The sequence below is a fragment of the Podarcis bocagei genome (assembly GCF_964188305.1).
Source record: "Podarcis bocagei genome assembly, chromosome: 2".
In the NCBI taxonomy this organism is placed as follows: Eukaryota; Metazoa; Chordata; class Lepidosauria; order Squamata; family Lacertidae; genus Podarcis; species Podarcis bocagei.
The window spans coordinates 23,840,652-23,854,025 of record NC_138126.1 but is presented as its reverse complement, the minus strand read 5'-3'; the positions used below and the strand labels follow the sequence as shown (position 1 = coordinate 23,854,025).

The window sequence follows — 13,374 nt, the reverse complement described above, 5'->3', positions numbered from 1 at the left end:
AGTACTGGCAAACTTGGGCCTCCAGCGGCTTTTGGACTACAACTCCCATCATCCCTAGCTAGCAGGACCAGTGGTCAGGGATGCTGGGAATTGTAGTCCAAAAACAGATGGAGAGCCAAGTTTGGGAAACCCTGCACTAGAGCCATGGCATGCTCGGTGACCATGCTTTGACATGTCTATGTACACACACACACACACCGCCCTATACCCAGAGGTCTCAGGGCAGTTCACAGAACAAAATCAAAATATGAAACCACAAAATATATAATCAAAATAAAAGCAACCCAATAAACCCCCAGTATTAATTTCAGACCAGCTGAAACTGTTCCATTTATTATGCTGCCCAGATGTGTCGCTGGAATATATTCATCTCTCTCCTCCCCTTGGTGCTACCCTACATACGTACACCCATCTGAATAAAGGCTTACTTCTGAGCTGTTGGGGAAATGTGTCCTCCCCATATTCGGGTTGTACCCAGTCTGGTATGCCCTACAATGGCCAGACTGTCTCATTGCATTTGCCCAACCACCCCTGATGGACACTGCCATCCTGCTGCCTGGCACAAATGCATGTGAAACCTACTGTTGCTTCCTATCAGCCACTACTACCGTTCCAGGTAGTTGCATACTTGACATCTGTCCCCACCAACACATCTCTGACTTAACAGATTCGGTTTCTGTCTTTTGCTGTATTCATAGTGAATAGATTACCGTAAACTGTTCCTCTCACAAGAGGACTCCTTTCCCTTGGAGGAATCCTACTGCAGACCAGTGTTAAATGAAAATCAACCTGATCTATCGAAGAGGCCCATGGCAAAGTGTCCATTTGTGCTCACTTGCAAAACAGGGCCCCTCCTCTCACTAGTACACTCAGATCTTTGTCTCTTCCTACTTCCTAACTGATACCAATACCTAAGTAAAGTACTTGGTGGGAGTGGAGGTGAGATTTTTTTCCTGAAGAAGAGAATTCAAAGACTCCATTTACACAAGATGCTCCAGCATTGACCGTATATTTAATATTTAACACATAAAGTTTATTAGTGACAGATTTGGATTTACTGATTCGATTCTCAAATAGAAAAGTACTTATTCTTGTCATTCATGAAATCATGCTCCCCTCTAAAAACCTGGGATTGCATTTTCTATATATGTATATATAATGATTGAGCTTTAAAATGCTGTATTATTAGATTCTCTATTGTGTGACTGCAGCCAGGCATATATTTCCCCTCATCCCCAGTTGGGAGGAAATTATACTGGGCCTTTCTAGCATGTTCAGCTCTTTATTTGTATGATCTCTCCATGCATTTGCTCTGCTCCTTAGCTGTAGACCAAGTCAAGAACCTCATTCATGTTAGTGCGTGGAAGCATGCGGCGCTGCCGCAGCCGTTTAATGCTGCCATCCACGTGGTAGCCCGTCTGCTTGTCGTGAATGCAGTTGCGCAGGTAACGCCGGGTGGCTTTGAGCTGATCAATGTTCTCCCCTGTTTCTACTATAGAGCGATCTAACTGTGCCGTGGACTACAAAGAGAGACAAAGGCAGAAAAAGACAAGTAAGCAGGTAGTCCGGAGTCAGGGAAGATGTCCCCACCCATCAGCTTCCCATCCAAAAGATGGGTTTGCATTGTACAGATAGTTCAATTTAGCAGTGTTGCCTCCAGTCCTAGACTCACTTACCTGGGCAGTAAGTTCCATTGAACTCAGTAGGATTTTCTTGTGAGTAGACATCTATAGTGGAAATAGCCCAATTCCTATACATGCAGCATAGGCAGGGAGCCCTTTTTAGTCTAAGGACTGCATGCCAGTGGGAGATGGGCCCAGCAGCAAAAATGGGTGGGAGCAATGGTTTCAACAGTAGACTACATTCCAGAAATTCAGGAGCCTATACAGTGGTGCCTCGGTTTACGAACTTAATCCGTTCCGGAAGTCTGTTCTTAAACCAAAACTGTTCTTAAACCAAGGCACGCTTTCCCTAATGAGGCCTCCCGCCGCCATGCCCTTCCACTGTTCTGATTCCATTCTTAGACCGAGGTAAAGTTCTCAAACCAAGACACTATTTCCGGTTTTGCGGAGTTTGTAAATCAAATTGTTCTTAAACCGGACTGTTCTTAAACTGAGGTACCACTGTACAAACATGCCCATGCAGGCAAACAAGAGGCAATTGTCCATCTCTAATCTGTACCACTTTACCTGCATAAGGTTCCAGCTTTAGGAAGAGAGTCAACTAATTTTTGCAAGCATCAGCAATCAGCTCGTCATCAGTGCTTCCACTTCCCTTTGCCAGCAGTGGTTTTAGTTCAAGCCACACAGGCAGAGGAAAACAGGTCACCCGACATCATTGTCAGATAACTGACAGGTGGGCAAACCCGTCTATCAGCCAAAGTTGGCCTGTAGAAGATGTGGCGGGGGGGGGCAGGGAATAAGGATGTGACCCACCAGCCAGATCCAGTTCTCCACCCCAGTTATATTGCCGTCAAAGGCCTGCTCATTGTCCCTACTGGCATCCTACCTGGTTGAGGATTGCAGCTTCAGGCAGCTGTGTTCCTACATGTCTTTGGTACACCTGCACCACTGGCCGTGTCAGCTTCTCCCGTGTCTCCAGGTACTTGCTACTTTCAGGACCCTGTGGATACAAAAATGGTTCAGAATCAAAGGAGGATTCGCGGGGGTGGAGAGGGAAAGGGGAGGACAAGTCTTCCCCAGTTAATCTCCAAGCAGGCGGAGCTGGAGGGAACCGGAATGTGAAGACCCACAGCACTGGCGCTTCCCAGCTCTTACTGCTCACCAAGGCCATGCCCCGGGTAACACGCATCTCATGCTGGAAACGCTGGCAGCGATGCAGGGTGCTGCGAGTTCCTGCCAGAGTAATGTCAAGCCGTTCCTACCAAAGAGAAAACAATGAAGGAGATGTTGAGCTAGATTACTTGGAAACACAAGTGTGCTGTTGATGTGAAAAGGTGAGAATGCGTGTGCAAGCATGTAAAGAGTAGGAGCAATTAGAAAAAAGAGGACGAATTTCCGACTATTAAGTTTTGCTACTTGAGAACACAACAAACTCCTCACACCTTACAGCAGGGCTGGCTAACTTTTTTGGCCTGAGGGCTGCATTCACTCTTCATCAACACACCAAGGACATGGCAGTGGTGGGGGTGACCACCCCACACTTGCTCATACACACAACACACAGAGACACATGCAAGTCAGCTGAAGGGGGTGGGGGTTATCACTCATCCCTATTCATTAAATGGTTGATCTAATGACTGGAAAAGGGGTGAATTAATATTATTATGCCGCTAAACATTACAGAATACCAAAGCGGTGTACAAGAGCAATGCAAATTCAGCAGGACTCTAAAGAGAAACTGCGATAATGTTTTTAAGTCAACTCGATGTGTGTGAGAGGGAGAGATTCTGACTGGGACTGTGGTAGAGGTGAAAGCCGACCCGCTTCTCCCATGCCAGTCCTGACACATCTCAGGGGTCCCTAGGCCTGCTATTTATGTTTTTCAAAAGATACAGCATGCAAGGTCTAATAACATGGATCATTATCACACCTCCTTGGGCCCTGAGCTACTGGCTCCCACCACGTTTTGTAACTGCTGTGCAAGAAGTTTGAGTGTGTGTGTGTGAGAGAGAGAGAGCAGTGGCCAAATATCTGCGTTGCAAAGGCATGTTTAATTGAGAAGGCGGGAACAGCTTTGTTGACTTTGAGCAGCGCTGCATAAACATGTTTCACAGATGCATCCACTGAGGCTGAGACTTAGGGTTAAAAAGCAGGGTTTCAAGCCAATATGTGGTTCTGTATGCACATGCAAGAATACTTTCATGTTTAACACAGCCAATTTATCAGCATGTTGGGTCTCCCTTTACCTTATGACAGAGAGTCTCATCCCTCTTGCCCTGCAGGCTGTTTTCAATGGTGGTGTGGGCTGTATTGCGGGTGTCTTGCGCTTCATTGATGGCCTTTTGCATCTGTTGGAGCACATCCTTGGTAAGAGAGGTGAGGCGCCGGGCATCCTCAAGAGCTGCCGCACACTCTGGAAAGGAAATTGGAATGCTTCTAAAATCTGGCTTGTTGGTTCCATTAAAATGGTGCATGATACCCCGGCTCCAGTCACCTCCCTTTGCCGGTGGGTGATTCTCTGACACTGCCCCTTAAATAATCTCCTATTTTAAGGAAAGTTTCCAGTTCAGTTCTGTGTTTTTGTCTTGGAGCTATAAAGTACCAAAGTTAAGCCTATGTAAATCTTTGTTGTTGTTGTTTAGTCGTTTAGTTGTGTCTGACTCTTCGTGACCCCATGGACCAGAGCACGCCAGGCACTCCTGTCTTCCACTGCCTCCCAGAGTTTGGTCAAACTCATGCTGGTAGCTTCGAGAACACTGTCCAACCATCTCGTCCTCTGTCGTCCCCTTCTCCTTGTGTCCTCAATCTTTCCCAGCATCAGGGTCTTTTCCAGGGAGTCTTCTCTTCTCATGAGGTGGCCAAAGTATTGGAGCCTCAGCTTCAGGATCTGTCCTTCCAGTGAGCACTCAGGGCTGATTTCCTTCAGAATGGATAGGTTTGATCTTCTTGCAGTCCATGGGACTCTCAAGAGTCTCCTCCAGCACCAGAATTCAAAAGCATCGATTCTTCGGCCATCAGCCTTCTTTATGGTCCAGCTCTCACTTCCATACATCACTACTGGGGAAACCATAGCTTTAAGTATACGGACCTTTGTTGGCATGCAAATCTAGGCCAACCTATTATATTTGAGGGGCCAGTGACAAGCACTGCCCCTCATTTTTATGTGGTCCGCCCAACGAATGAATGGCAAGTACAGTAATATGAATTGTAAATAATTTTCCTTATGGAAGCTGGGGAGGGTTTTTTCCCTTACCTGGTGTGAAGGCTGCAATGGGGTTAGGGATGGGTGTCTCGTTACGCTCCACCCAGGGGGATGAGGGACGGCTCAGTCCAAGCCAGGAATCACGCCCAGCCCCTAGGAGAACCATGCGGAAAGGTTGTGGCACCAGGTCCAGAACGCGGCCCCGTTCATTGCACAGCATGTTCAGAGTTTGCCGACATGTGCCCAGTGCCTGCAACAAGTCGTTGGGTGGAAGAAACCATGATAAGAAACTAGCTTCCATCCATGCCCCTCCAACCCCAAATCTGAGCCATGCCATTTAGGTGCAGCGGAGGGAGAAAGCTCACACCGCCAGCAGCGACTCCAATTCAACTCCTTCCCTCTCCGAATTGCCTCCTGCGGTGACAATTCCATCCAGTTATGATGTTGAATTGCTGTGTTAGGGGTCACAGCCACACCGTATATTTAAAGCACATGGCTCCCCCCAAAGAATGCTGGGAACTGTAGTTTAATCTCACAGCACTACCAATCCCAGCACACGTAATGAAGCTACCTCACCTCCTGAGATCATAGGATTCCGCCTCTGCGCTGTATAAGCAGTACGTGTATTGCTGCTTTAAAAATCGTTTTATAAGAAAAGCAAGACGTCCCCCAAAGCAGAATACAAAATATAGCAATATAACAAAAAAGTGAGGCAATCCTAAGCTTACATATTTGTCAAGGATGTCAACTAAGACCAAATAAACAAAAGTGTCTCCGGATGTTTTGAAAACGTTCTAAACTTTTTGTTTATCTAAAAAACAGTAAGAATTATTTTAAAAAGAAAAAAATGTCTTGCATTTCCTTTGTCTTCCCTTTAGAGGGAATAATTACAAGTGCAAAGCCCTTCTGTGTATGCAGGGGGTGTTATTGGGTTGCTGTTTTTATTTTGATTATATATATATTTGGTTTTTTATGTTGATCTTTTCTGTGAAGCGCCCTGAGGCCTCCGGGTATAAGGCGGTATATAAATTCAAAAAATAATAATATATATTATTATTACTGTATTATTATTATTATTCTTATTATTATTATATTAACACGCTGGTGTCCACCTGGTCTGCCTCCCTTGCCTGTACAGGTTGTGGAGGCTTGTCCCTGCCTTCATTCCCTGCCTTGTTTCCTACCTTCATATGATCTTCTGACATTGCCATCATCCCTTCCAGCTTGGCTTTCTGTTTCAGAAACTCATCCTTCTCCCATTTCATCAGTGCATCTACCTTGTCAGGTACCTACATACCAGGGAGAGGAACAAAGGTTGGGTGGGTGAATGGTTGCAAACCAGATTGCATAGCACATGGACACATCGTGATTTGCGGTATATCGCCATATTGAATATTATGAAACCGTTACCACGATCTGGACGTCAACTCGATTTTTGGCAATGTATAAATACCTTGCCCAGCCCGTGTGTGTGTGTGTGTTGCCTGCTTTGCAGCATGTTCTGTACAGAGAAGCACCATATGCTTTGGGTGGGGGCACAAGGTGAATCAGAGAGCCCCGCAAGGTGTTTAGAAGAAATAAAAACTTTGGCTCAGGTATTCAATAAATGCCGTGCAAACTTGCTGTTTGAGATCTAGTGCTTGAGAACATGCAGGGCGAGTCGACTAAACGTAAAAAGGACCTGCCGGATCAGGCTGGTGGGCCATTTAGCCAGGCATCCTGTTCTCTCAGTGGCCAACTAGATGCCTCTAGGAAACGAACAAGGAGGACCAGGGCACAACAGAAACTGGCATGCATAAGCATATTGCCTCCGACAGTGGAGGGAGAACATGGCCATCAGGACGAGTAGCCACTGATAGCCTTGGGTTTTTCGTAAGTGGAAGAAGAAGAAGAAGAAGAAGAAGAAGAAGAAGAAGAGGAGGAGGAGTAGTAGTTTGGATTTGATATCCCACTTTATCACTTCCCGAAGGAGTCTCCAAGCGGCTAACATTCTCCTTTCCCTTCCTCCCCCACAACAAACACTCTGTGAGGTGAGGGGGGCTGAGAGACTTCAGAGAAGTGTGACTGGCCCAAGGTCACCCAGCAGCTGCAGGTGGAGGAGCAGGGAAGCAAACCCAGTTCCCCAGATTACGAGACTACCGCTCTTAACCACTACACCACACTGGCACACTGGATGGGTTCACTGCAGGGTTGAGATGCAGGTCTCACCTTCTCTACTTCCGGCCGGTGCTCCCGAATGGCCTGGCTCTGCTTGTTGGTAACGAGGCCCTGGCGGATTTGATCCAGCGTGGAGTCCAGCTGCAATCTCCAACGCAGCAGCATCTTGAACTGGTCGTTGATCTCCAGGAGAGCCTGCCGCAGGCGGCTCACCACCAGCCGCGTCTCCCTGACGTACTGGGCCACATACTCGTTGTTCTTGAGGGTGGCGTAGTCTCGGCAGCAGGGCAAGGCCATCTTGCACACCCAAGGAGGGGGTTTGATTTTGCTCCTCCACAGGGTCACCCCTGGCCCCTCTGGTGGCTTGCTTGTCACCTCTCCAGTCGGATGGACATCGACCTTGAATTTCCAAGAGTCGATCTTGGTCTTTTTCTCATACGGTGTTTCCTCAGGCTGGCCTGGGGCTCGGAGCGGACACCAGAGGTCGAGGGCATCCTTCGCGCAGCGCTGCGTCAGCTTGGAGGTTTCGTGAACGGTGGCATGGGTGTCCCTGTGCCATTTTTCAGCACCTACCAGGCCTGTGACCAAGTGGGCAGGGGGGCCCATGGCTGCGGCGGAGGGGCTGTTGCTGCTGCCAAGGAAGAGGAGCAAAAATCACTCTGCAATCCTGCTGCAACTTCGTGGGACAGGATGCCGCTGCGGTTCGAGAATAAACTACCAAGTGGTGGGGCCAAAGTTGGACGGGACCTGGAGGGGGACTGTGAAAAATGCCATTGTGTTCTGTATTGAGAGGGAGAGGAAATGGATCTACAGTGGTACCTTGGGTTACATACGCTTCAGGTTACATACGCTTCAGGTTACATACGCCGCTAACCCAGAAATAGTGCTTCAGGTTAAGAACTTTGCTTCAGGATGAGAACAAAAATTGTGCTCTGGTGGCACGGCGGCAGCAGGAAGCCCCATTAGCTAAAGTGGTGCTTCAGGTTAAGAACAGTTTCAGGTTAAGATCGGACCTCCAGAACGAATTAAGTACTTAACCCGAGGTACCACTGTATTCACCTTTTAAAATGTATTTAGGGATGGGAGAGAAAGCTTACTCAGTTCTCATTTAATGGTGTACCTGTCAGTGTGCACTTTTGGAAACAGAATGCAAACCTAAAGTTAGCTATCCTTCAAGATTCACAACTACTCCAAATTTTGCATTAGTCCAGATAAGTAATGTGTACAAAAATGCATAAGGTAAAGGGACCCCTGACCATTAGGTCCAGTCATGGCCGACTCTGGGGTTGCGGCACTCATCTCGCTTTACTGGCCGAGGGAGCCGGCGTACAGCTTCCGGGTCACGTGGCCAGCATGACTAAGCCGCTTCTGGCGAACCAGAGCAACGCACAGAAACGCCGTTTACCTTCCCGCCCGACGTGCTTTCAAACTGCTAGGTTGGCAGGAGCAGGGACCAAGCAACAGGAGCTCACCCCATCATGGGGTTTCAAAAGCACCAACCTTCTGATTGGCAAGTCCTAGGCTCTGTGGTTTCCGCGTCCCTTACAAAAATGCATATGGTTGGGTAATTAATGAACAAAAAATGCACAAAAAATGTTCGTGAAAAGAACATACAAAAATGAACTATGTTAGGGAACACTGATTTGCAAAGATAGGTGTAATAGGTATGAGTTACTCGTGCGTAAACTGGTGCCTTTCTCGGTTAATTTGCCTTGTTAAACCTTTCTGACTGCACAGCCCCTTCTCATCGTGGCTGCCTCAGTCACTGGCAGAATCCGTCAGTGGGCGTTTCTTGAACCTCTTTCAACATAAAAGTTGTTTGACACCCAGTCTCCTCCTCCTCTCACTGCGCGGGAGTCTTCTGCTCAGGGAAAGCGTGGGTAGCGGAGGACCTGGGCTCTCCTCACTGATGTCCAGTGAAGAGTCCTGGAGCCCTCTCTCCACTTCCCCCCGTCTGCCTCCCTTTATCCCTGGTGTTGCGCTGATTGGCTTCCCCCTCTACTGAGCTGTTTCTCCCCCCTGCTGCTGGGTCCTTCACCAGCATCATCTGGGAGCCTCCCCTTCGCCTCTCGCTCCGATGTCAGTTCCCTGACAATAGGTATATTAGACAAAACTACATACACAATATGTGTGTTTGGAGAAATTTACGCCAAAATGCTTACGAATTTCTGTAAGGACTTTTTAAAACAAATGAACTGCAAACTGATGTGGGCATGTGGAGAACTGGACATGAGATTGGAAAAATGAGAAACCAAGAGAAACTGAAATTGACAAATTCACCCATCCCTAAATGCAGTGGTGCCCAATGGTACAAATGTCACTACGAACCATAAAACACCGTTCAAAACACCTGACGCCAGCTCAGTCCCAGGTGTCAGCTGGAGATTAAAAGTGTTCAACATTTCTAAAATTGTGAAATCCTGCCCGGCCTCCTGCCAATCCTGGTCCCAAATTTTAGCATTTGCAAATGCTAATTTGGAATTGAGCTTCTTCTAAGTACGTGTGTGTTTCTGTGTTGGTGTGGGTGTGGAATATTCACATTTTGAGATGGGAATCTCAAATTCTTAGAACCCGAATCTGAGACAGAGCAAAATCTGGGTTTGAGGTTGGGGAGTGAACAACTAAAACCAGTGCTTTTTTTTTCTTAAAAAAATGTTTAAGCATACTCTCATTTTGACTCAAGAAATCACCATTTTATAGTTCAAATTGGGAAAAATAAATACAGTAAATGGACAAAAGTACAAAGATTCCAAAATGTTTAGGGGTATGCGTACCCCTGCATCCCCCTCCCCCCAAAAAACACTGACTAAAACTATGAAAATACTGTACATCTGATTTAAACATTTGGGATGTGGCAGGTGGCAACTTGAGCTCTAAAATCTTGTGCATTCCATTAAACTGGTCCAAGGTCCTTTAAGCATCTGCCCCGCCTGTCATGTGCTCCACACATTCAAACGATAAGCAATGGTATTGCTTGAGTCCTCATTGCTATTAGCCTTGATCTTTCATAAGAAGAGTCTGCTGGGTCAGGCCAGTCCAGCATCTTGTTGTCATAGTGACCAACCAAATGTCTTTGGGGAAACCTCTAAGCAGGACTTGAGCAAAAGAGCCCTCTTCCTGCTTGTGGTTTCCATCAACTGGTATTCAGAAGGATTAGTGCCTCTGACCTGGCCATCTCTTGGGTTCTCGCCACCTGCTCAGAGCAGATTCATTGAAATTAACGTACCTGAGTTAATAATATCCATTCATTTCAATGGGCCTCCCACAGGCAGGGCAAACACCTCTGGCCTCCAAGCTCCTAGTCCAGGCATAGGCAAACTCGGCCCCCCAGATGTTTGGGGACTACAACACCCATCATCCCTAGCTAACAGGACCAGTGGTCAGGGATGATGGGAATTGTAGTCCCAAAACATCTGGAGGGCCGAGTTTGCCTATGCCTGTCCTAGTCCGACACTTTTACCACTACAAAATCCCACAATATTCCAGAGCTTGCAACACACACTGCAGATTTATCACACAATATACAGTAAACTAGTTTTGTGGATTTTGATGGATCAGACCAGGCATAGGCAAACTCCAGCCTTCCAGATGTTTGGGACTACAATTCCCATTATCCCTAGCTAACAGGACCAGTGGTCAGGGATGATGGGAATTGTAGTCCCAAACTTCTGGAGGGCCGGAGTTTGCCTATGCCTGGATCAGACCCAAAATCCAACCAGTTCACCCTTGTGTCCCAAAACTGCCTCTTTCCCTGCTGGGGGAAGCCCAGTCTTACCTGCAGCCTGCAAATACTGAATAAGGGGGTATTAATGAGGACAGTTCCCAGTGTTGCGAGTGCGAATACCCCACATACCCCTAGAAAATGGAGCAATAGGAGAGGCTGCACCTCGTGGCCTGGCCTGAGTCCACGGTGGGGAATGATGGAGGTGGGAAGAGGGAGATCAAGTTAGCTGGGCCTGCTTGAGCTATCTTTACCTGGGTCCAATAAGGCTGAGATCTCTAGGGCAATGTTAAGGGCACAGGCCTCGGGTCCAGCCTTCCAGGAGGGCATGGGAGGCCTGTGTCTCTTGCCTCACCCAAGCGGACGGTGAAGTCCTCCAAACAGGCTCTTCTCTGGCACAGGCCAAGCCGTCCCTGTCGCTTCAGCGGTGTTGGTTGCCATGGCAGCAGGTGCTCGCCTCACAATGCCGCTGCCTTGCCAGAGATGCCTCACATAAGCGGAGGCAGCAGAAGCCTTTGAGAACGAGCAACAGCTCGTCTTCCTAGGTATTCAGAGAAATCTGAGCCGTCGAGAGCAGGAGGGTTTGCACCGCGATGTAAGCAGCAGAGACTCGTAATCTCAAGGTCTGGGTGCTGCTTTTACTGCATTCCCTATTTGGTTTCTGGCATCTGGTTTCTTCCCTCCAAGCAGCTCAAGGTGGCAAATACGGTTTAAAACACAACAGCAACAAACCCAAAAGCTTGCCTGTAGTATGCAGGGGAACCTAGCAAGCCTAGTACAGTGGTACCTCAGGTTAAGAACTTAATTCGTTCTGGAGGTCCGTTCTTAACCTGAAACTGTTCTTAATCTGAAGCACCACTTTTGCTAATGGGGCCTCCCGCTGACACCGCGCCGCCGGAGCACGATTTCTGTTCTCATCCTGAAGCAAAGTTCTTAACCCGAGGTACTATTTCTGGGTTAGCGGAGTCTGTAACCTGAAGCATCTGTAACCTGAAGCATCTGTAACCTGAGGTACCACTGTATATCATATGTTGAAGCTTTCACAGACTAGAGACTACTTTATCACGTGCATGAAGTGTTATCCTGAGTTGTAGGTAAATAGGTAGATAGGCAGTTGGGAGATTATGAAGTGTGCAGTCAACAGAAAAATGAAATGCAGTAAGTATACCCAGTGATAAATATTGCTTCAGGCCACCCCAATATCCGAGCGGGGTTAGATTCCAGGTGTTCCAGGTGCTTATGCAGGGTTTGTGTTTCCTCTGGAATGAGGGACAGCGGAGACTGCAGTGACTTTATGATATATGGTTTATTTACAAATATATACAACTTGAGCCTACAATGGAGGGGTTCACAGCATTAGCACCCCTAAAGTGTCTTGCTTCACCCAAAGCCACAGCCTTGGATATGAGCAGAAATCAGGCATGTCTCTCCCTCACAGGATTTCGCTTGCTGCTTCCTCCAGCTTCTGGATACTAAGCCTTACGGGGAGTGCTTGAAGGAGCTGGGCATGTTTAGCCTGGAAAAGAGGAGACTGAGAGGAGATATGATAGCCATCTTCAAATATCTCAAGGGCTGTCACATGGAGGAGGGAGCATGCTTGTTTTCTTCTGCTCTGGAGGGTAGGACTCGAAACAATGGCTTCAAGTTGCAAGAAAGGAGATTCTGACTTTGGAAAAACTTTCTGACAGTAAGCGCTGTTCAGCAGTGGAACAGACTCCCGCAATAGGTGGTGGACTCTCCTTCCTTGGAGGTTTTCAAGCAGAGGTTGGGTTCCATCTGTCATGGATGCTTCAGCTGAGATTCCTACATTACAGGGGGCTGGACTAGATGACCCATGGGGTCCCTTCCAACTCTAAGATTCTACAATTCTATTATTCTAGCTTGCCCTTACACACACACACACACACACACACACACACGGCTCTGGGCTTTGTCTTTTCTATCTACCCTCAACAACTTGGTATCACCAGCAAACTTGGCCACTCCAACTCTAAACTGCTTATGAACAAGTTAAAAAGCACAGGTCCCATTACCAATCTTTGAGGGACTCTGCTTTCTATATCTCTCCATTTACTGCTACTCCCTTTTTCTGTTTCGAAAAGTACATTTGAAACACATTCCCTCCACCTTTTTTCTTAAGGTTACGGGGAATTGTAACTCTGGGCAATTGTAACTCTGGGCAATTTTCTGATCTATATTACATACGGTTCTCTGAGTGGCTACATGAAGTGCCCAGAATTCTTCGAGGGGAGAAAGGTGCTTTAAAGGCATACCCTCCAATATTTCTCTGATGAGAAAAGGGAATGGGACATCCCATTTCATAATGATAATGTTACTATTTATACCTCACACATCTTACTGGGCTGCTGCAGCCACTCTGGGCAGCTTCCAACATATAAAAATATATATAAGAAAACATTAAACAAACTTCCCTATAGAGGATTGCCTTCAGGTGGCTCCGGGGACGGATAACTCCATACCCTCCAACATTTCTCCAGTGAAAATAGGAACATCCTAAGGAAAAGTGGGACATTCCAGAATCAAATCAGAAACCAGGATGGCCTCTCTAAATTAGGGACGTCATTGGAAAATAGAAAAGTTCCTTCCAGTAGCACCTTAAAGGCCAACTAAGTTAGTTCTTGGTATGAGCTTTTGTGTGCATGCACACTTCT

The 13,374-nt window shown here is 47.2% G+C and overlaps 1 protein-coding gene across 2 annotated transcripts; it reads right to left on the bottom strand.

Moving 5' to 3' along the window:
• Nucleotides 1-1,262: 1,262 nt before the first annotated feature.
• Nucleotides 1,263-11,127, bottom strand: TEKTL1 (tektin like 1). Of its 2 annotated transcripts, none has more exons than XM_081183019.1 (8): nt 10,957-11,127; nt 7,033-7,612; nt 6,009-6,113; nt 4,876-5,074; nt 3,869-4,035; nt 2,785-2,880; nt 2,509-2,622; nt 1,263-1,520 (listed from the first exon to the last, which is right to left on the bottom strand). In XM_081183019.1, the coding sequence occupies exons 2-8, from the start codon at nt 7,585-7,587 to the stop codon at nt 1,320-1,322; spliced, it is 1,437 nt and encodes a 478-aa protein (XP_081039145.1). In that variant the 5' UTR covers nt 7,588-7,612; nt 10,957-11,127; the 3' UTR covers nt 1,263-1,319. The 2 variants fall into 2 exon arrangements, with proteins under 2 accessions (XP_081039145.1, XP_081039146.1); XM_081183020.1 differs by having other exon boundaries at nt 7,033-7,609; nt 10,957-11,125.
• Nucleotides 11,128-13,374: the final 2,247 nt, after the last annotated feature.

What these genes read in the sequence shown, in the direction of transcription:
- TEKTL1 (XM_081183019.1), bottom strand. Translation starts at nt 7,587, where the DNA reads ATGGGCCCCCCTGCCCACTTGGTCACAGGCCTGGTAGGTGCTGAAAAA. An exon ending in ACCGGCCGGAAGTAGAGAAG is followed by an intron (nt 6,114 to 7,032) that starts GTGAGACCTGCA and finishes CCTGGTATGTAG; the next exon opens with GTACCTGACAAGGTAGATGC. An exon ending in TTACCCGGGGCATGGCCTTG is followed by an intron (nt 2,623 to 2,784) that starts GTGAGCAGTAAG and finishes TTGTATCCACAG; the next exon opens with GGTCCTGAAAGTAGCAAGTA.